At 48.0% G+C, this 22,601-nt stretch overlaps 2 protein-coding genes across 3 annotated transcripts; one reads left to right on the top strand and one right to left on the bottom strand.

Annotated features, from left to right (window-relative positions):
• Nucleotides 1–135: 135 nt before the first annotated feature.
• Nucleotides 136–12,636, bottom strand: actmap (actin maturation protease). The gene is made up of 7 exons (XM_078533298.1): nt 12,592–12,636; nt 8,465–8,845; nt 7,340–7,408; nt 6,593–6,717; nt 5,898–6,027; nt 5,023–5,093; nt 136–1,121 (listed from the first exon to the last, which is right to left on the bottom strand). Exons 2-7 carry the CDS (start codon nt 8,704–8,706, stop codon nt 781–783), a joined length of 978 nt encoding a protein of 325 aa, XP_078389424.1. The 5' UTR covers nt 8,707–8,845; nt 12,592–12,636; the 3' UTR covers nt 136–780.
• On the top strand, nt 12,384–19,195 carry snrpa (small nuclear ribonucleoprotein polypeptide A). 2 transcript variants are annotated; one of them, XM_078533304.1, is made up of 7 exons: nt 12,384–12,464; nt 13,764–13,854; nt 14,794–14,966; nt 15,918–16,085; nt 17,067–17,240; nt 17,779–17,867; nt 18,448–19,195. In XM_078533304.1, the coding sequence occupies exons 2-7, from the start codon at nt 13,782–13,784 to the stop codon at nt 18,605–18,607; spliced, it is 837 nt and encodes a 278-aa protein (XP_078389430.1). In that variant the 5' UTR covers nt 12,384–12,464; nt 13,764–13,781; the 3' UTR covers nt 18,608–19,195. The 2 variants fall into 2 exon arrangements, with proteins under 2 accessions (XP_078389430.1, XP_078389431.1); XM_078533305.1 differs by having other exon boundaries at nt 12,389–12,464; nt 13,764–13,889.
• Nucleotides 19,196–22,601: the final 3,406 nt, after the last annotated feature.

Here is a 22,601-nt window from a genome sequence, read left to right as displayed (position 1 = left end):
TCTACAACCTGTCACTAAATATTTAAGTGGAGTAAATGATCAAAAGGCTGTACCAGCAATATGTGAAGCGGATTTTCATGTGGAGCTGAATGAACCACAGGGAGTGAGTGAGAGCAAATCAGGAGAAGCCTGTCACTGCCTTATTTCAACTGTTTTATTGGTGTAAGTGGCTCTGAACTGGATCAAAGGCACCCATGTGGTGCTGACTTACGCAGCAGCCAGGTCACACAGGAACAGTTTGACATGCTAAACAATCGGCAAGATCTCCTTAAAAATGCAGCACCATGTTGCCATTTCTTCCAAGTATGGAGCCTGTGCACAGGTTAAGGCAAATTCAATTCTAAATGTATAGCTCCCTCGGAGGGAGCCAGTTAAATCGGTGGTTTGCCAGCTCTACTTGAGCACATGATCAAGGCTGGCTGGCATTCCAGTGCAGTACTGGGGGAGTGCTTCACTATCATCTTTCAGATGTGACATTAAACAGTCTACACATTCAGATGGGCATAAAAGATCCCATGCCAGTATTTTGATGAATAGGGGAGTTGTCCCAGGTGTCCTGGTCAATATTTACCTGTCAACAATATGACTCAAACAGATGACCTGGTCACCATCTCATTTACTGTTTGCCAGAGCTTTTGCAAACAAAATGATTAACACATTTCCTACATTACAACAATTAGAAACTATTGTACTTTTATGAAGCACTTTGGGATGTCCTGAGTTCTTGAAAGGTGCTAGTTAATCAAAGCTCTTTTACGAAGTCAGTGCTCTTGGAAGCGGCTAACTTTTGTTTTGTTCCTGAGACAAAGGTTGGAGAAGAATCACAGCCCCACACAATCCTGACTCCACACCCCCGTCAGGGACCACGTAGGCAGTTCCGTCACCCTCTCGCTTTGGGCTGAACTCTGTCAGCTGCATGTTACTCTGATGTACTTGCTCGTACTGCCACAACTGGTACTTCAGACTCTTCCCTTGCTTGGCAAGCAGGTGTGTCTCGACAACACAGTCCTCAGGGTAGCCGGCTCCAGGCATGTTCGCACGCCGATGGAAAAGCCCAGGAATATCAGGATCATCTTCGTAGAAATCTTCTGGCAGGCCACACTTCAGTCCCAGCAGCACTCCTGCACAGCAATCAGAAGCAATATATAAGCTGCTAAACAGCCAGCAAGCACTGAATCAACCTATTCACATAAACATCTGTTGAAGGGTCATGAGGACTCAAAACGTCAACTGTGCTCTTCTCCACCGATGCTGCCAGACCTGCTGAGTTTTTCCAGGTATTTTTGTTTTTTGTTTTGGATTTCCAGCATCCGCAGTTCTTTGCTTTTAACATCTTGAGTGTGTCTATTGTCAATAAGTGCCAAAGCTACTTTTACAATGTCCTTTTCTGAAAGCAATCTGTAAACTCACCAAACAACAATTAACCTTGGGGCCTATTTAGATCATCTTTACATAGGGATAGTAACTGAACATTGATCTTAAAGCAACAGGCTGGGTTTGCCAAGAAAATTGCAACAAGGTATGGTAAGGGGAGATTCTTGACTAACAAGGGAGTCAAAGGTTATCAGGGATAGGTGGAGCGTGGAGTTGAGGCCACATCCAGATCAGCCATGATCTTATTAAATAGCGGAGCAGGCTTGAAGGGGCCAAGTAGCCTACTCCTGCTCCTAGTTCGTATGTAATGTAGTGGTTATGTTAACTAGAACTAATTAATCTTACCATGGCAGTTTAGGAATTTGAAATATATTTATGAAAAAAGATCTGGAATTAAAACCCCAACTGGTTCATTAATTCCTTCCTTAATCTGCAGTCTTACTCAGTCTGACCAATGGTTGACTCCAATCTCAGGACATTAACAATCTTTCAGTCACACAGATGTTTTAAATTACTACTCCAGAATGTTTTACTCCAAAAAGCCACTTGGTGAAGATAGTACTGAAGCCAATCTATACTTAGTCTTCTATAATATAAAGTAAAAACAGAAAACGCTGGAAAAACTCAGCAGGTCTGACAGCATCGGTGGAGAAACAGTTAACGTTTCGAGTCTGTATGACTCTTCTTTAGAGCTGAAGTCTTATGTTTACTTTCGAAGTGAATCATTATAAGCATACATCTCCAAACTCAACACTACCAGTTTCAATAAGTGTCTCCAATGTGTTCAAGTGAGTTAAAACCCTCCATCTACATATGATTAAACACAATGTATGATTAACACAGAGGAACATGGGATGAGCAATAAATGCTGGCCTTGCCAATGATGCCCACATCCTGAGAATTATTCGTTTTATAATTGCTTCAGGGGATCTGCTAAAGATATTAAATGTTTTGAGACACATCCCTCACAATTCAACATATGAAACTTCTACTTCAGCTGTGGCTCAGTTCAAATTGCACGCCAGAGACAAGTGGAGTGCTGCACGGTCAGAGGTGTCGTCTTTCAGATGAGACACAAAACAGGTCCTCTCAGGTGGGTATTGAAGATCCCGTGATACTACTGGAGGAAGAGCAGGGGGAGTTCTCCCTGGTGCCCTGGTTAATATTTATCCCTTAACCAACAGCGTCACAGCGTATGATCTGGTCAATTATCTGGTTGCTGTTTCGGAATGTGGGAACAGAGGAGTAGGCCATTCTGCCCATCAAGCCTGCTCCGCCATTCAATTAGATCATGAAGCCTTTGGTTTCATGGTTTATGGAACTACTGTGTATGCATGTTGGCTGCTGTAAACGCCAACATTATAATAATGGCTGGTAATATTAGCAGGTTGTGGAGGGAGAAACAGCTTTACTGTTTTAGATGGTTTTGACAGTACAGTTCTGGGACCTGAAACATTAACTCTGTTTTGCTCTCCACCGATGCTGCCTGACCTGCTGGATATTTCCACCATTTTCTGTTTTTTAATTTCAGATTTTTAGCATCTGGGATGGTTTTGCTGATGTTATAATAGCAGCTATACTTTTTTAGCTGTGAAAACTTTTCTGTACATGCAAACTCTTTAAACAATGACACCTGACATTTACAAAGCATGTTAACGAAGGGAAGGCATCCCAAAATGGTTCACTGAAGAACAATCGTAAAATGGAGGCCGAACCAAAGGATAAAACAGGGAAGGGGAGGCGTGAACAAAAGCTTAACTAATGAGGTGAGTTTTAAGGACGGTCTTGAGGGAGGTGCAGAGGCACAAGCATTTAGCGAGGGAATTCCAGAGTGTCGGATCCAGAAACTGAACTGGACTAGCCATATAAATACTGTGGCTACAAGAGCAGGTCAGAGGCTGGGAATCCTGCGGTGAGTAACTCACCTCCTGACTCCCCAAAGCCTGTCCACCATCTACAAGGCACAAGTCAGGAGTGTGATGGAATACTCCCCACTTGCCTGGATGAGTGCAGCTCCCAGAACACTCAAGAAGCTCGACACCATCCAGGACAAAGCAGCCCACTTGATTGGTACCCCATCCACAAACATTCACTCCCTCCACCACCGACACACAGTGGCAGCAGTGAGTACCATCTATAAGATGCACTTCAGGAATGCACCAAGGCTCCTTTGACAGCACCCTCTAAACCCACGACCACTACCATCTGGAAGGACAGGGGCAGCAGATAGATGGGAACACCACCACCTGGAAGTTCCTCTCCAAGCCACTCACCATCCTGACTTGGAACTATATTGCTGTTCCTTGACTGTCGCTGAGTCAAAATCCTGGATCTCCCTCCCTAACAGCACTGTGGGTGTACCTACACCACATGGACTGCAGCAGTTCAAGAAGGCAGCTCACCACCACCTTCTCAAGGGCAACTAGGGATGGGCAATAAATGTTGGCCCAGCCAGCGAAATCCACATCCTGTAAAAGTTTTTTTTTAAATTTTTAAAAATGGTGGGGAAAAGGTGGTGTTAGAATTCGGGGTTAATTAACCCTTTCAGCCCTTTTCTCAAGTTCCAAAATTATTTAAAGTGATAATCCTTATTGGTGACAGTGGTTATATTTTATTTAGTATAAGTAAGACCTGACACATGCTAATGTCTGAGCAGTAATATAAAAGTGCAACAGCATAACTATTACATTCTAGGTAGAAGCACAACCTTCACAGAAATACTCCCTGGTCATGCCCCAGGCACTGATGCATCAGTCAATGCAATATGTAGAACCTGTACAAATCTCTGTACTTGGTGAATGTGTGCCCACCTAAACCAGGCCTAGCATAGCTTCCCATGCTCTGTTCCCTATCAGCTATCCAATGACAAGCTATGAAAAAAAACATGGTGGCCTTGCCACCCAGTTGTCTTGTCTAGGATTCATGGCACTATTGTTTTCTAGGTAGGATGGCAAGTTGTGAGCTGGACACTGAGAGAGTCAAGGTATGTGGATAGATTAAAGTGAGTGGGCAAATATTTGGCAGATGGGAGTATATGAGGAAATATGAGGTTGTCCACTTCAGTATGAAGAATAAAAAAGCAGAATATTATTTAAATGGAGCGAGACAACAGAATATTGAGATACAGAGGGATCTTGCTGTCCTTATAGATGAATTACAAAACGTTAGCATGCAGGTACAGAAAGTAATTAGGATGGCAAATGGAATGTTGGCCTTTATTGCAAAGGGGCTGGAGTATAAAAGTAACGTGGCCTGTTAGGTTAGAGGGATAACAAGTGAGGCCATGAAGGGATTCAGACATAGGAAGAAAGCCAGTCTCTTCTTAACGGTTTTTACTGAACTTCAACCTCTGGAAGACACAGAAGTGAGATCTTGTGTCCTTAAAGGCTGCATAATGTACGAACACGCCTTCGCAGGAGGGTAATACATGGTGTGACCGACCATGTAACATAGTGTGTCGTGACTTAGCATGAGTGAGTTCAATGGACAGCCATTGACACGGTCTTTATATAAAGGAAAGCTAAGTTATGGCAGGGCGGGGTTGCACACTTTTATAATTGTCTGTAATATGAGTGGGGGTGGGGTACTAATATGCTGACAGTGACACAGCCTCTATGGACAAAGATCCACTTAGTATTCAGCCCCCACCTGAAACAACTGCCCAGTGAGCTTTGTGCCCTTTCCGCAAGCAGGGCTCATGGTTGAAATCTTCATCGTACCTTCCTGTAGTTAAGGAATTGCCCCAGTTTATCATGTGCCCCAATTTACCAGGCGTTTGCAATGTGCTCCCTCTTGCCAAGGCCGGCCACAGCACATCAACTGCTGCCTCAGGTAATTCAGCACAGATCAGTGATTTAACCTTGAGCTGTGCAGCCTGTTTGACTCAGTGGGCTGAGCTTTTCAGTGGAGCTGGCTTTCCCATTAAACCATCAGGGGAGCTGGCAGGTGTGGGACTGAATCATACAGATCAGGATGGTCCTGGGTTCTAGCTCAAGCACTATTAGGGATTTTTACAGTTGGCCTGCCTTATGAAGTGGGGATATCCACCAGAATCCTGATCTCCTGCCCAGTGAGTGAACTCTCGGCTAGAAAAGGGTAAATTACCTAGGGTTCCTGCCTCTGATCACTATCCAATGATCCTTGGATGAGAGAGGGTATATCAGCCAGAGTTCTGGCCCCTGATCACTACCCAGTGACCCCTGGGTAAGAGAAAGGGCAAATCATCCAGGGTTCCAGTTCCTGTTCACTGCCCAAGTTAGAAAGTGCGCGGCTATGGGTAATGGGTAAGGCCAGGATCACACTCACTCGCAATAGAGGAGACTACATGTACAGTGGCCACTGTGCGGGGGTATGGGAGGACAGCCAGCCCCTGGAACTGTACCCAGCCCCTCGTCTTCCTTGGAAGTGGAGGCCAATTCTGGAAACCTGAGCTTGCATCCAGCATCAGTCACTGATCTACAGCCTGGAGCTGTATAGGAAGTGGCTATCTTGAATGTCAACGTGACTAATTGTTGTAAGGATACGGTATTAACACAGGATAACCAGCGAGGAGGTGGTGCAATATTCTGGCTTTGTTCCTTCCCATTAAGCCTCCATTGAGGAGTTCACCGTGACATAGAAAAACTTCCTCAGCCAGTTTCACCATATTCGCACCTGGAATCAGTAGAAAAAAGAACTTGTATTTATTTATTTCACAACCTCAGGAACATTGCAAACTGATTTACAGCCCAAATTAAATATTCTTGAAGTAGTCACTATTGTAATGTAGGAAACGCAGCAACCAATTTGAACACAGCAAGGCCCACAAACAGCAATATGATATCGCCCAGATCGTCCGTTTTTGTGATATTGGTTGACAGGTGAGCACTGGCCAGGATGCTAGGTAGAACTCCCAGACTCTTCATCGAGTAATGCCATGGGATCTTTTACGTCCACCTGAGAGAGCAGTCAGGTCATTGGCTTGAAGCCTCGAAGGAAAGACTACCTCAGACAGTGCGGCACTCCCTCAGTACCGCACTGAAAGGTCAGCCTAGATTTTGCGCTCAAGTCCCTGGTGCAGGACTTGAACCCCCGACCTTCTGACTCAAGTGTAAGTGTTACCCATTGAGTCACAAGCAGACACAGAAAGTAAGATCGGAACAAGCAATAGGGAAAAGAACATGGAGCAACAGGAGCTGCAGAGTCAGGAGATATCCTGCAGTTGTGTGTTGGAAGATACCTGAGAACATCTCTCCTTGAACAGTGTAGCCTCTGGCCTTTGCACATCCAACAATCTCCTCCAGATCCCTCACCTCACACGTTTTCAGCAAATGTCCAGCCATCCACAGAGCAACCAGGCCACACCTGAAGGACAAGAAAACACAACAAATAGCAGAAAGTGCCCTCGGAAGGAAGGGTGCAGTGGGCCCTAGTGCAGACGGGAGTGGGGTCCACAGTCGGGCTGGAGTCCAAGTGGGAAATGGAGCCATTATTCCATCAGAGAGACGCCGCGTGTTGAAATTTCACCAAGAGGAGTGAGTGGGAAATCTGGGAAACGTGTCCATTTGGATTACATTTAGAAAGAAAGGTTTGTCTTTAGGGAAAGCCTTGTCGCAGTTCAAAGCGCTCTGTGTGAAATGAATTATTCTGAAGGCAGCCAATATTGTTAAGTCGGTGAGGGCAATGACAATTTTGTGCACAGTGCAATCCCATCTACAGAAATGGAGTGAATGGGCAGTCTGTCTGCTTTGGGAATTGGTTGAAGGCTGAATAGCTGCCAGAACACTGGTGAAAGAGCCCTCGCTCGGCAGATCAGGCAGCATCTGCGGAGAGAGAAAAAGAGCTAACTTTACCAGGACGGAGACCCGTGTTCAGAAATGTTAACTCTGTTTCACCACAGATGCTGCCAGACCTGCTGCATATTTACAGCGTGTTCTGTTTTTTGACAGTATGCACTGATGTAGAAAAATCAGAATTGGATACTCACTGTGGACCATCCTGGATGAGCGAGGGGACATATTTATTAATAAGGAGCCAATTCAGTTCTTTACTGAAACTGAAAAAAAAAAGATATTCAAAAAAAAAATCTCAGTCATTGGAGAAAAAAAACGATCACTTTATAGCAGGCTAGGTTCTGACGTTAATCCACAATAGCACACAGGGTACACTGCTAACCCTGCAATCACACACAGGGATGCACGGTTTTACTTGTAATAGCACAGTTACCAGGCAAATCTGTTAACCTCCCCATATCACAAAGGGGAATATGCTGTTAACCTGTAAAAGCATACAGGGATACACTGTGAACCTAAGAACGCATGGCACGGTGCTGTTATTTTTAAAAATTCTTTCATGAGATGTGGGCATCGCTGGCAAGGCCAGCACTTGTTGCCCATCCCTAATTGCCCTCAAACTGAGTGGCTTGCTCGGCCATTTCAGAGGGCAGTTAAGAGTGGACCATATTGCTGTGGGTCTGGAGTCCAGGTAAGGATGGCATATTTCCTTCCCTAAAGGGCCATAAGTCAACCAGATGGGTGTTTTACAACAACCAATGATGGTTGTCACGGTCGGCATTACTGAGACCGAATTTAAATTCCACCAGCTGCTGTGGTGGGATTTGAACCCATGTCCCCGGGGCATTAGCCTGGGTCTCTGGAATTACTAGCCCAATGACTTTACCACTACACCCTTAAACCTGTACTAACACACATGGGGAGAGCTTTGAGTCTCTGATAACACACACACCTGGGTCACTGAGCTGCGGAGGAGGGGAGGCTGAAAGCAGCATGCACGGGGAGGAAAATAGGAACAGGAGTGGATATTTAGCACGTTCCACCACACAAGGCGATCATGGCTGATCTGCAACCTAACTCCATAAACCCTGCTTTCCCCCCATGTCCCTCAATACCTTTGGGATATGGGGCAAAGGGGAGTAAATGGAGTTGGGTCTCGGATCAGTCGTGAATGTTGGGGTTAATGAAACGTGGGTTACACGTGGGTCAGTGTCAGGGTCTCACCCTGCGATCGCTCTGCGCCGGGAACCTGACCGAGGGAAGCAGTGAGGGACCAGCAGCCGTGATGAACATGGCTCACACTCTCTCGGATCGTATACCTGTCAGGCCTGTTCTGGAGCAGTATCTTCACCTCCTCCCGGTCTCCAATCACTGGCAACCGCTGACCAGCAAGAAGCTGGTACAGTTTCTTTTTCGATGGTACAGAAGTAGGGGCCAGAAACGGCGGAGGTGGGGGCGGAGGAGGAGGAGGCATTCGCGCCCATTCTGAACCGTCAGACTTGTCCTGGCTGGGATTTCCCCCCAGCTCCTGTGCCGTTTCGATGTGTAGGAGGTTGCTCATGCCGGGAGCTGGCCTCCATCAATCCTCCATTCAAAACCTTTGGGCCTCGGTCTAATAAATTTGACCACCCCTCGATTGCAGCTCTTTTCGCTGGTCAGTTCCCTCAATGATCGAAGATCAAAGACACTGAGTTATGACACTTGCAGGCGGGAAAAAAAAACAAGAGTAAATCAGTCTCGCTTATAACTCCAAAAACTTGTCCTGCATCTTTTACGAGGAAGTTATGGTAGATTGAGGAGGTGGAGTGGGAGGCTAGTGTCTTCTTTCTCCTTATTGGCTGGCACAGACACGATGGGCTGAATGGCCTCTTTCCGCGCTGTAACTTTTCTATGGTTCTATAAGGATTAGACGAGATATGAGAAGAGTTGAAACACTTGTACATGTAAAGGGTGGTAGAAGTTTGGAACTCTCTCCTGCAAACGGCAACCGATGTCAAATTAATTGTTAATTTTAAAGCAGAACTAATAGATTTTGGTTAACCAGAGGTATGAAGGGATATGAGGCAAAGGTTGGTATGTTGAGATAGGTCGCCAATCAGCCATGAGAGACTGAATGGCCTCCTCCTATTCCTTTGTGTTGATGGGAAGGCTGGGGTGAGGGGTGGAGATGAAGGGGGGGTGGAGAAAGGGGTAGTTGGGGGTGTGGTTGGAGAAGGGTTGGGGGACAGGGTTGGTTGGGGAGGGAGGGGATGGGTGTGGAAAGGAGTGAGCTGGATAGGGGTGGGGAAAAGGCTAGATTGGGGCTGGATGGGGTAAGCTGGAGATGGATTGATGGGGGGGAGGTGGAGAGGGTTGGAGGGATAGATTTGAGGGTAGATGGGGTGGGGAGTGGTAGGGAAGGAGTGGGTTGGGGGAGGGGTGGAAATGGGGTGGGACTGCACGAAGTGGGAAGGGAGGGTGATGAGGTGGTTATGAGTGGATGGGGAGAGGTGGGAGGGGAGGGGTAGGGATAGGGTAGGTTGGGGGTAGATGGGGAAAGGGGTGGAGATTGTGTGGGTTGGGTTGGAGTGGGGGAGGGGGATGGTCTAGAAAGGGGTTTGGGTGTTGAGGAGGGGAATGGAGTGGGGGTAGGTTGAGTGTGGGATGGAGTAGTTGAGGGGTGGATTGGGGGAGGGTTTAGGTTGGGGAATTTAGTAGGGGAGGGTTTAGATTGGGAAGTGGGGGAGGGTGATGAGGATGAAGGAGGGGGTGGGGTGGTTGGGGAAGGGTTTGGGTTGGGGAATGGAGTGGGGGAGGGATGAGGATGAAGGAGGGGGTTTAGGGTTGGGCTTGAGGTCATGGGGTCACTGGATAAAAGCAAAATACTGCGGATGTTGGAAATCTGAAACAAAAACAGAAAATGCTGGAAAAACCCAGCAGGTCAGACAGCATCTGTGGAGAGAGAAACAGAGATAATGTTTCGAGTCCATATGACCCTTCTTCAGAGCTAAAGAGAAGTAGAAATGTGACAAAATTTATATTGTTTAAGGGGGGGTGGTGCAGGTGAAGCTGGATAGAAGGTCAGCGATAGGTGGGGGCTAAGGACAGATTGACAAAGATGTCATGGGCAAAAGGACAAAGTGGTAAGGAATAAAGAAGGTACTGATAGTGGCATAAAGGTAAGAGAGCAGAATGTGTTAATAGCAGAACAAGGGTCAGTGCTCTGTGAAAGAACAACATAGAAAAAGTGACAGATGGCCCTTGTGGGTGTGGGGGAGGGGGCGGTGGTGGGGAAAAGGGTAGAAAATGAAAAAAAAGGGGATAAAAATTGATAAAATAATGAATAAAAACAAAAATAAATAAAAATAAGTGGATAAAAAATTTAAAAAAAGAATTTTGAAAAAAGGGGATTAAAAAAGGGGTGAAAATAGAGGAGAGAGTTCGTGGTCTGAAGTTGTTGAACTCAATGTTAAGTCTGGAAGGCTGTAAAGTGCCTAATCGGGAGATGAGGTGCTGTTCCTCCAGTTTGCGTTGGGCTTCACTAAAACATTGCAGCAGGCCAAGGACGGACATGTGGGCATGAGAGCAGGTTGATATGTTGTGAAATGGCAAGCGACAGGAAGGTCTGCTTGCAGACAGACCGAAGGTGTTCCACACAGCGGTCACCCAGTCTGCGTTTGGGCTCCCAATGTAGAGGAGTGTGAGGTGATGCATTTTGGTAGGAAGAACATGGGCAGACAATAAGTGGTGAAATTTTGAAGGGGGTACAGGAGCAGAAAGACTTGGGTATATATGTGCGTAGATCATTGAAGGTGGCAGGACAAGTGGAGAGAGCAGTTAATAAAGCATATTGTATCCTGGGCTTTATTAATAGGGGCATACAGTACAAGAGCATGGAGGTTATGCTGAATTTATATAAGACACTCATTAGATCTCAGCTGGAATATTGTGTACAGTTCTAGGCACCATATTACAGGAAGGATGTGAACACATTGGAGAGAGTGCAGAACAGATTTACAAGAATGGTTCCAGGGATGAGAAACTTCAGCTATGAGGATAGATTGGAGAGGCTGGGACTGATCTCCTTGGAAAGAAGAAGGCTGAGAGGCGATTTGATAGAGATGCTCAAAATCATGAGGGGGCTAGACAAAGTGAAGCTGTTCCCGCTTGTAAAAAGGACCAAGAACGAGAGGGCACAGATTTAAAGCGGTTTGCAAGAGAAGCGAGTGCGACGTGAGAAAAAGCTTTTCCCACACAACACGTGAACATTTAAGAAGCATTTAGATGAGCCCTTGAAGCGCCATAGCGTGCGGGGCTACGGGCCAAGCGCTGGAAAATGGGATTGGAATAGATAGGCCACGATGGGCCGAAGGGCCTGTTACCGTGCTGTCCTGACTGGGTGAGGGGCGAGGCCGCGATGGGCCGAAGGGCCTGTTACCGTGCTGGCCTGACTGGGTGAGGGGCGAGGCCGCGATGGGCCGAAGGGCCTGTTACCGTGCTGGCCTGACTGGGTGAGGGGCGAGGCCGCGATGGGCCAGAGGGCCTGTTACCGTGCTGGCCTGACTGGGTGAGGGGTGAGGCCGCGATGGGCCGAAGGGCCTGTTACCGTGCTGGCCTGACTGGGTGATGGGCCGAAGGGCCTGTTACCGTGCTGGCCTGACTGGGTGAGGGGGCTGCCTGGACAGTCGCGAGGGCATCGGGAGATTATTTGAATAGAAACAACGGGCAAGGGGTAGGGGGAAAGGGTAGGGCCATGGCACTAAGGTCATGATGCTCATTCAGAGAGCCGGTGCGGACACGACGGGCTGAATGGCCGTTAAAATCCGGCGGGCAGCGCTGGAACATTAGGCGGTCGGAGCCCTCCTGTGATTGGCCCGGAGGCTGCGCCCCCACGTGGGGGGGTGGGGGGGGGTCCTAACCCGCCAATCAGCTCGGCTCCTTCGGTTCGCCTCATCCAATCAGCCCAGACCCCTTAAAGGGAGAGGGGGTGGGGCGGGAATGAGACGATTTGAAAACCGGAGCGTGCGAGCGACCGCCGTTTTTCCGCCGGAGGGAGACGGGCGGGGATTCGGGAGGGATTCAGCCGGTGGGTGAGGGGCGGGGTCGGTCGGTCGGTCGGTCGGTCGGTCGGCCGGTCTCGTCTCGTCCCGTCCTTCCTTCTCCGTCAACCGGCGGCTTTGAGCCCGCCTCACTGATTGACAGGACTCCCTAGCCAATCAGAAAGCGGGCTGTAGGCAGAGCTGACCAATCAACGAGGAGGGGGCGGGATTTCCGGTCAGGCTTCGAGCCGAGCGGACGGCTTTTGGCGGTTGGAATCCGGGACACAATCCGCGTCCATCGGTCAGTCTCCCGGCGCCATCGGCGGCCGAGACCCCGCGGGGCCGCCTTAATCCGACCCGCCCCGTGTGTGGCGGCTGGTACCGCGCCCCCCCCCCGTCCCTTCCCGGAAAGCGCCGACCGAGCTTACCGATTTTACACGGAGCAGGCTTCTGGCGGCTGGTAGGGGGTGGGGTGGGATGGGGGGGCAGGGGTTAAAGGTCCCGCCGCCGGGCGGCAGCTTCCGGTTCACGTCCGGGGGTTTGGGGGGGAGAATTGGGGATTGTCTGACCTGTTTTTTGGGGGGGGGATTGGGGTCTGACCTGTTTGGGGGGGGATAATTGGGGATTGACCCGACTGTGGGGGAAGTTTGGGGACTGACCTGTCTATTGGGGGGGGGGGGGGGCGGTGGTATCTGGGTATTTGAGCCCAGTGTGGTTCGGGGGGTGGGTATCTGGTTATTTGAGCCCGGTGTGGTTCGGCGGGGGGGGTATCTGGGTATTTGAGCCCAGTGTGGTTCGGGGGGTGGGTATCTGGTTATTTGAGCCCAGTGTGGTTCGGGGGGTGGGTATCTGGGTATTTGAGCCCAGTGTGGTTCGGGGGGAGTGGGTATTTGGGCCCAGTGTGGTTCGGGGGGTGGGTATCTGGTTATTTGAGTCCAGTGTGGTTCGGGGGGTGGGTATCTGGTTATTTGAGTCCAGTGTGGTTCGGGGGGTGGGTATTTGAGCCCAGTGTGGTTCGGGGGGTGGGTATCCGGGTATTTGAGCCCAGTGTGGTTCGGAGGGGGGGGTATCCGGGTATTTGAGCCCAGTGTGGTTCGGAGGGAGGGTATCTGGGTATTTGAGCCCAGTGTGGTTCGGAGGGAGGGTATCTGGGTATTTGAGCCCAGTGTGGTTCGGAGGGAGGGTATCTGGGTATTTGAGCCCAGTGTGGTTCGGAGGGAGGGTATCTGGGTATTTGAGCCCAGTGTGGTTCGGGGGTTGGGTATCTGGGTATTTGAGCCCAGTGTGGTTCGGAGGGGGGGGTATCTGGGTATTTGAGCCCAGTGTGGTTCAGGGGCTCCTTTCCTGAAGAACATGGTGAACTAGTTGAATTTTGCTGATGAACTTCTGGTCACTTCTTCCCTTGGTCTCAACCAAAAACCTTTTCAGATTTATTGAATTTCAGAACTTGCCGTGGTTGGGTATGAACTCACGACTTTGAAGTTGAGTTCAATACTGTGTGTTTGGTCATACTGGAGTTAGAAAGCTTGGAGGTGTTTATTTTTTTGCTGAGACTGACTTTCATTTGTACTTTTCTCTCCCTCCCCATTTTGATTTTCAGTTACGCCAGTGGAGAGCTATGTCTGTTCAAGAGACCCGGCCGAATCATACCATCTACATCAACAATCTGAATGAGAAGATCAAAAAAGATGGTAAATGCTGGGGCAGTAGTGTGTCGTGATAACAGGTTGGTCAGGAGAGCATTTGGAAATGGGGGCTACAGAGGTTAACAGCTCAAACAGGCCATTTGGCTCAACTGGTCTCAGCTCCTCATGAGCTTCCTCCGGCTTTTCACCTAATTCCGCCCTTGAGGTCCCCCACACACACACACATTCCTGACTTGGAACTCCCTCCCTAACAGCACTGTGGGTGTACCTACACCACATGGACTGCAACAGTTTAAGGCGGCTCACCACCACCTTCTCGAGGGCAATTAGCGATGGGCAATAAATGCTGACCTAGCTAGTAACGCTCGCATCCCATGAAAGAATAAAAAAATCTATTTACTTCCCCCCTCGTACTGCATTGCTTAGTGGTCGTTTGCCTCAGCGATTCACTGGTAGCAAATTCCACATTCTCGTCATTCACAGCATAAACAAGTTCTCCTGATTTCCAGGTTGGGCTTATTAGTTACTACCATATATTTATCGCCCCTTACTTTGGAGTGTCCAACAATTGGAAACAGTGTCTGCTTGATTGAACTCCTTTATAATGTTCAAGACAATAATTTTAAAGGTCACCCCCTCAGTCTTCTCTCTCGTAGAGAAAAGAGCCCCAACCTGTTAAATCTTTCCTGGTATCTACTGAGTCCTGGTATCATTCTTGTAAATCTTTTTTGCATCTTCTCTAGTGCCTCTATATCGTTTTTGTGATAGAGAGGTTGTGGGTCGTGTTCAGTACGGCATGACTTATGAGAAAATATATTTGCCATCGACTGGATTTACTGGGCGATCATAAACTTAAGTTGTGGCTTTCACCAGTGAATGAAAACTGACCATGATATTAAAGTCTGGCTGTATTTGCAGCTATAGGTGGAGTTGAAACAGACGTTGATTGGGCTGTGTGTGTCTGTTTTTTTTTTCCCTCTACAGAGTTGAAGAAATCGCTCTATGCCATCTTTTCCCAGTTTGGCCAGATTCTGGACATCCTGGTCTCCAGGAACCTGAAGATGCGAGGACAAGCCTTTGTGATTTTCAAAGAAGTCAGCAGCGCTACTAATGCCCTGAGATCGATGCAGGGCTTTCCCTTCTATGACAAGCCGATGGTGAGCACTGTAGAGTTTCAATCTGTCCTGGGGCATATACTACAACATGGCTCTGGTGCATTTCAGTTGATCTCAATGTCCCAGTGATGTGGTTGGGCTGTGATTGATCGGATTTTACAGCACACATGCGCTGTTCAGCCCGACGGGTCCATGCTGCGTTTGTTCCATGAGAACCTCACCATTGCGCCCCCCCCTCCCCCCCCAAAAAAAAAAATCGTACTTCATCTAACCCCCTCAATATATCCTGTTCCTTTCTCCCTCTTATCTAGCTTCCCCTTAAACACAGCTGTACTATTAGCCTCAATTGCTCTGTGCGGTAGCAAGTTTTTATACGAGCAGGGGAAGTTGGGGGAAATTTAATCGCAGTCTCAACTTTGGTCTGAAGTTCTCATCCCAGCTGTCAGTGAGAATGGGAATGACTGCTGAGCAAGTGCTGGTTTCCCATTTCCTCACTGGTGTAAATTGTAATCTTGCTGAAAAGAGACATGTTGCTGAAGCTTCCTGTCTTGCTCTCATCAGGACAAACACAAGAATGCCAAATTTCAAATGATCGCAACAAGTTGTACTGCAGGAGGAGAGGTTGCTGATTGGCTGAGGCATTGCCATGAAGAAAGCAATCAGCACCCTTTCCTCCTGCGGTACAAATTGTTGTGATCATTTGAAATTTGGCATTCTTGTGTTTGTCCTGATGAGTGCAAGTTGAAAAGCAACATGTCTCTTTTCAGCATTATTCAAGTTCTGTACTACGAAGCAATTGTGATCTGTAGAGGATTTTCTTGGCTGCAGAACAACTTAAAGTGCCTGACCTCTGGGTATGAGACCCATTGAGTGTAATCTTAGTGGATGTTTGTGATCTTTGAACAAAACCTGAAAACTGTTTCATGCGGTAGCCTTTGTGGAAATGGCCTGTGGTGTTTCAGTGGTTTAATGCATCTTTCCCCTTGCCCACAGCGGATTCAGTACGCAAAGACTGATTCTGATATTATCGCTAAGATGAAGGGCACCTACGTGGAACGTGACCGGAAAAAGGAGAAGAGGAAGGTGAAGGCTCCTGAGCCTTCTGGCAACAAGAAGGGTTCAGCACCCCCAACAGCCAATGCTGTACCCCCTCCTGTCTCAGTAAGTGTGACGGTCTCTGATCTGGTTGTGCAGGAAAGTGTTTGCATGTGAATAAGCAACTGACTGGAAATGAAGTAACCTCCCCCTTGTTCAGATGTGTTGGGCGAGGTCTGTGGTCTTTGCCTCACTGACGTGGCAACTCCTGTAAGCACAACCCCATGGAGATATCGGCTATCTACAGTCCAGCAGCTTGGATTCCACCAATAAGCTCTTTTCCCCTGCGTTCCTGTCTGGTGATACTAATGTGGGGGTCTTGATTACTGTTGCTCTCAACCAGCTAACTGAATGAGGGCTTCCTGATCCGTTGGCATTGTCCTTACTGGTTCATGTGTACACTTTTTCCAAATGAATTTGTTGTGCTTTTGGCCTGAAGTAAAGGCAATGTTTGATATGATCTAAAAACCCCTACTGGATTTGGCTTTTTGTATCTTTCCATCACAAGAACACTGTTAGCAGTTCCTGTTAAATGAGTCTATCCTGCTGGTGAGTATTCTCTGGTTCTCCTGCTGGGTTTCTAGGGGTTGGTTTTCCCATCTCTGGAACGCAAGCCAGGTCAAAAGGCAATTGAAAAGTTAGTTTCACTTGGCCCTGCCACTCCTTTTACTTATGGCCATTCCCCACCCCACCCCGCCTTACACACCCTGCTCTTTGACCTCCCTACTCCTGGAAAACCCACCTTTCACCCCACTGTTGATCTCGCCTCTTGCATCCAGTGTCTTGGGCGTTTATACATTAAAGGTGACTACTCAGTGGCTGTCGCTGAACAGCTTGCCGCCGAGCAATTGGATTTGTTTTGAGGGAAAAGCAGCCGTGCCCTCTGCATGGGGTTAGGATGGGGTGGAAATGAGAGAGCAGTGATGGCACTGCCATTGGAACAGTTTCAGCGGCCCGGGCATAAAATGGTTACTGTTGGTTCTTGGCTTTTGTGTAAACTTGTTCCGTGCGCCATTGTCTGTTTCTTCACCGTTTTGTTTGTTCTAGGGTATGCCCATGATGAGCCAGGCCCCACGGATGATGCAAATGCCAGGACAGCCTCACTACATGCCCCCACCAGGGATGATGCCACCACCTGGGATGGCACCTGGCCAGATGCCACCAGGCTCCATTCCTCCTGGCCAGATGATGGCTGGACAGATGCCGCCCCCTGCTCAGACGGTAAGTGTTCAGTTGGTGCAGGGAGTGACGGAACCGTCGCTGTACCCTCCCCGTAGAAATTGTAGTCAATTGTGTGAAAGCTTGGCAGCTTCCTTATGAGCACTTAGAGAAAAGTCCTCCGTACAGTGGGTGCCCTTGCTGCCCAGGAGAGGGTCCTCCAGTAAATCTGCGCAAATCTCCTTCCTTATCAGCGAGGCAATGCTTTAGGTCACTCTGTGGCTGGGGTTTAATCCTGCTGCTGACATCACAGCCATCCAGCACATGTCAGGTCCTCTGTCTGAGCTGGATTACTGAGCAGTGTTGGAATGTAGCTTTCAGAGCAGAGAGATTAGTGTCTGACTCAGTCATTGTACTGGGGATGTGTTCAGGGTTCCAAGGGGCCATGGCATGTGTGTGCGCGTGGCTGATATTAAGTAGGAGGAGGGGGGTGGTCTCTGTTGAGGAGGCGTTGTGATGATTTTATGCTGCATTGAGAAAGGGGAGGTTGGTGATATGGTTTTATGCTGCAATGTTTAACTGGTGTCCTTCTGATTTCCAGGTGCCTGAGAATCCACCCAATCACATCCTCTTCTTAACCAACCTGCCTGAGGAGACCAATGAGCTGATGCTGTCCATGCTTTTCAATCAGTGAGTATGGCCAGCAGGGGAAGCAGGACTTTCACCTTGAGTGGAGTGGGGGGGGTGGGTTTACTGTGTAAATATTTCAGAGCTTTCTGGTGGGGGTAAATATTCCAGACCCTCTGTTTGCTCAGACTGTATGGCTTGGGTGGGGACCATTCTCTGGAGCTCTTGTTCTGTGAGTAATGTTACTTGGGGTGAGGGCAGGCTGCAGAGCTTTCCCACTCCCACTGGCTGCCCAGCTGGCTGGGAGAGGTGACGTGTCCTTGGCGGTGTGTATTCCATTGTAAACAGCTCCCCCCACTGTAACCTTTCTGGCTCCCAGGAATGGCCTCATGCTATCCAAAAGGGGAAGTGAGGTAAAACAGTAAAAACTTTCAAACAGACTCTGACGGTGGGGAAGTGGGGTGAAAAGCCCAGAAAATAGCCCTTATCCAGAGGCTGCTAGTGGTGTTTCATGTATGGTGTGTGACATGCACTCACTCCTCATGGGACAGTAAAGGGTGCATCCTGCGTACTGGATTGGGTTCTCTCTCTCTCTCTCGCTCTTTCCCTCCTTCCTCATGCTGGTCTCTCTGCGTTCCTGCAGGTTCCCTGGATTTAAGGAAGTTCGTCTGGTACCCGGCCGCCATGACATTGCCTTTGTGGAGTTTGACAATGAAGTCCAAGCTGGGGCAGCGCGTGACGCCCTCCAAGGGTTTAAGATCACGCAGTCGAACGCAATGAAAATCTCTTTTGCAAAGAAATGAGGGGTCGGGAGGATCAAACTGGTTAATTCCGGCTTTGTTTTCCAAAGCTGTTGTTTTCATTTTTTTAAATTGTGCAGTAACTGGTCTGTATTAGATTTAAAAGTTCTGATGCTTCAGGTAAGTGTTGAACGAGGAGGCTCCTCAGCTTTGCCCTGCCCATCGGATGATTGTTCAGACCCGGGTGAGTCTCTGAGAGATGCTGCTAAGGCGAGCTTCCTGTGGTCTGAAGGCTGTTCGGATTGCGGTGTGGGTGTTTCACCGTCGCCTTGCTCTACTCCACCCTGGGTCCATCAAATTAAATAATTCCCCCTCCCTTTTTTTTTTTGAATGATAATCCAGGAGCAGCCATATCCTGACTGAAGAAATTGGATGGACTTTAAATCTGCACTCATGGCATTATTTTAGATTTGGTTGCCCCCGTTTGGCCATATTTTTGAATGAATGTGTCTGACTGGCTGAGGCAAGCAACAGTTTGGCTTAATCACACCATAAGAAAGCTGTTCACCCAGAGTCTCAGTGACATTGCACCTGGAGCTTTCAAACTTACTGAATGAACCGATGAATAAAAAGATTTTTTTTTTTAAATAACCACCCTGTTGAACGTGTTTATTTATCACTGAGCTCTCTTAACTTGCAGGCGAATAGAGCTTGGCTGCTTGGCCTTCACAACACAGGATATGCGAGTGCGATACACAGAACAAGCTGTTCAGCCTAATTGGTCCATGCTGGTGTTTATTCTCCACACAAGCTGCTTCCAGCCCTCTTCAACATAACCTCCTTTCTCACTTTTTTTTTACTTAACTTCCCCTTATAAAGACACCTGTTCTTTGCCGCACTCCTCTGTGGAATTCTGCATTCTAACTGCTCTCCTAGCTGAAGGTTCTCCTGATTCCCTATTGGATTTATTGGTGACTGATTTGATTGTTCTCCACCCCCCCCCCCCCCCCTTACAAGTGGAAACGTTTCCTATCTACCCTTTTATAATGAAACATTTATTGGGTCACCTTCCCAGTTTTTTTTTCCCTAGAGAGGGAAAAAAGCTCCCAGTAGCTGACACAATCCAACCCATGGGTCTCCGGTGGGAGTGCTTTTACTTGCTGTGTACTGTACAGATACAGGAGGTGACAGAGCGGAGATTCATACTGCTTTGGCAGAATATTGGGACTGAGGGAAACTACCAGAAATTCACATTGGTCTGCTGGGCTCTTGAACAGTTGTCATGAAAATATATAATTTTCATAATATTGTTGTAAAGGTAGGTTAATAGTGGGGTTTGGATTAGTTGCTCTGTGTAGATGTGTGTGTGTGTGGTGGGGGGGGGATTTAATTTGATTGGAGACAGCTGGTCTGGAGCTTTTGAGATATCAAAAGGGGAGCTAGGTTTGAAATGTTAAATACATAAACATGGCTGAAGTTTTAAAATGAGGTGGTGAAAATATGCATTTTTAGATTCAGTAGTTTGAATTTCAGAGATGGTAAGATGTTACACCTAGCTAAGAGAAGCTAAGCCAAAGAAGTGTTTATTTTTCCCAAAGGTTGGGTCTTTCATGGTACTCATCATGAGAAAAGTAAAGTCACAAAAGCATATGGGAGCAATGGAGTCTGCATTAAAGGAGAAACCGATAAAGGAGATGAGGTTATGTGTAAGGGAGAAGGCATTCTAAGGTCTAACATGTGGAAAGCTTCCAGGCTCTGTCTTAAGTTGCTGTCTACAGGAACCGAAGCTAAGAAGACTCACTTTGAATATCACTGTCCAGGGTACTGTGTGCTTTGCCTGGGTCTGTTTAAATCCATTTTGTTTTACTGTCCCCTTAATGGAGGTGTAACTGGGAGCCAGATTAATTAGGGGTTTTAGGAATTATGGTAGTAATTCGTAGACCTATGTATGTGCTTAAAATCTCTTTCATGAATTGAATGTTGAGTTTATTTTGTTTTTTAAAAAAAATCTAAGTCTGAGTGGAGTTGCTACCGAATTCAAGGCACACATCTCGAAATAAAATACAAATTGCAAAACAGTTGTGGCAACTGTTTTAAAGTTTCCTCTGGGATTTGAGCAGTTCAGCATTTACTATTCGTTGTGCCATAGCAACAGTGGGGCCTTGGGTTGGGCCTGAGGGGGAACTGGAACGATGCACCATAAGTAAGGGGAGGAAAGAGTGAGTGGGTGGGTGTACAGCCTGTGAAAGCTGCTGGGGTTTGAGTGCAGCACCAACCGTTCACCACCATCCCCCGATTCTTTCCAGCATAGTCTGCAGTTTCACTTTTCTTTTGGTGTAAGATGTTTGCTGTTGCAGCCTCCGTTCAAATGGTACTTTGAACAGAGCGCTTAGCATAACAGGCAGTAAGCTTCAAGATTGTGGGATCAAGTTAGGAAAAGGCACCAAGAAACATGTGTCTGTAGCTCTAAATCTGCAAGATGTGCATCAAATGTAGTCTTGCTACTTTTCCCAATGCCGTTTTAATAAATCCTGAGCCTCCGAGGGTGTGTGCAAGGTGAGATCTTGTTTGCTGAATACACCAGGCAGTGCAGGATGCCCCAGAGCAGCAGCTTCACTGCATTGAGTTGCTGATTGTTTACTTCAGTATCAGCAGAAACACTGGGGTGTTTAGACCATAAGATGTAGGAGCAGAAATTAGGCCATTCGGCCCATCGAGTCTGCTCCGCCATTCAATCATTGCTGATCAGTTTCTCAACCCCATTCTCCCGCCTTCTCCCCGTAACCTTTGATCCCCTTACCAATCAAGAACCTATCTACCTCCGTCTTAAATATACTCAATGACCTGGCCTCCACAGCCTTCTGTGGCAATGAATTCCATAGATTCACCACTCTCTGGCTAAAGAAGTTTCTCCTCATCTCTGTTCTAAAAGGTCTTCCCTTTACTCTGAGGTTGTGCCCTCGGGTCCTAGTCTTCCCCACGTCCGCTCTATCCAGGCCTTTCAGTATTCTGTAAGTTTCAATCAGATCCCCCCTCATCCTTCTAAACTCCATCGAGTATAGACCCAGAGTCCTCAAACTTCCTGCATTTAGTGCCTCCTCCCTCACTGCTCTTTATTTCTGGCGCTTGGTTCTACAGAGTTAATGCTGCCAGTTGGTGCTGATGGATGTGGGGATCTGAGAGCGGGGTTCATAAACAGCTTTGCCTGGTTGTCTGATTTATGGGACTTAACCTGCTGAGTGGGCAGGTCTGCAGCTCCAGCCAACAGCTGGAAATTGGCACTTAAAGCAGCCATGGGACTGCTAGTCTGGCAACAGTGTATTACATTGGTGTAATAGGGAAGGAGAGCTGTACTTTGTAGCTAACCTGGCTGCTCCTGCCCAGGGAGTATTTGGGGACAGTGTAGAGGGAGCTTTACTCTGTATCTAACCCCGTGCTGTACCTGCCCTGGGAGTATTTGGGGACAGTGTAGAGGGAGCTTTACTCTGTATCTAACCCCGTGCTGTACCTGCCCTGGGAGTATTTGGGGACAGTGTAGAGGGAGCTTTACTCTGTATCTAACCCCGTGCTGTACCTGCCCTGGGAGTGTTTGGGGACAGTGTAGAGGGAGCTTTACTCTGTATCTAACCCCGTGCTGTACCTGCCCTGGGAGTGTTTGATGGGGACAGTGTAGAGGGAGCTTTACTCTGTATATAACCCCGTGCTGTACCTGTCCTGGGAGTGTTTGATGGGGACAGTGTAGAGGGAGCTTTACTCTGTATCTAACCCCGTGCTGTACCTGTCCTGGGAGTGTTTGATGGGGACAGTGTAGAGGGAGCTTTACTCTGTATCTAACCCCGTGCTGTACCTGTCCTGGGAGTGTTTGATGGGGACAGTGTAGAGGGAGCTTTACTCTGTATCTAACCCTGTGCTGTACCTGCCCTGGGAGTGTTTGATGGGGACAGTGTAGAGGGAGCTTTACTCTGTATCTAACCTCGTGCTGTACCTGCCCTGGGAGTGTTTGATGGGGACGGTGTAGAGGGAGCTTTACTCTGTATCTAACCCTGTGCTGTACCTG

Source organism: Cetorhinus maximus, chromosome 32 (assembly GCF_964194155.1).
Source record: "Cetorhinus maximus chromosome 32, sCetMax3.hap1.1, whole genome shotgun sequence".
Taxonomy (NCBI): domain Eukaryota; kingdom Metazoa; phylum Chordata; class Chondrichthyes; order Lamniformes; family Cetorhinidae; genus Cetorhinus; species Cetorhinus maximus.
The sequence above is the reverse complement of the archived record's forward strand: the minus strand, read 5'-3'. Positions and strand labels throughout refer to the sequence as shown.

Bases quoted from the DNA above. Each gene is read 5' to 3' on its own strand.
- snrpa (XM_078533304.1), top strand. From the start codon at position 13,782: ATGTCTGTTCAAGAGACCCGGCCGAATCATACCATCTACATCAACAAT. The intron at 13,855-14,793 runs GTAAATGCTGGG...TTCCCTCTACAG, and splicing joins TGAGAAGATCAAAAAAGATG to AGTTGAAGAAATCGCTCTAT. The intron at 16,086-17,066 runs GTAAGTGTGACG...TGTTTGTTCTAG, and splicing joins CTGTACCCCCTCCTGTCTCA to GGTATGCCCATGATGAGCCA.
- actmap (XM_078533298.1), bottom strand. From the start codon at position 8,706: ATGAGCAACCTCCTACACATCGAAACGGCACAGGAGCTGGGGGGAAAT. The intron at 6,718-7,339 runs GTGAGTATCCAA...CTTGTCCTTCAG, and splicing joins CTCATCCAGGATGGTCCACA to GTGTGGCCTGGTTGCTCTGT. The intron at 5,094-5,897 runs GTATCCTTACAA...AACTACAGGAAG, and splicing joins GGTTATCCTGTGTTAATACC to GTACGATGAAGATTTCAACC.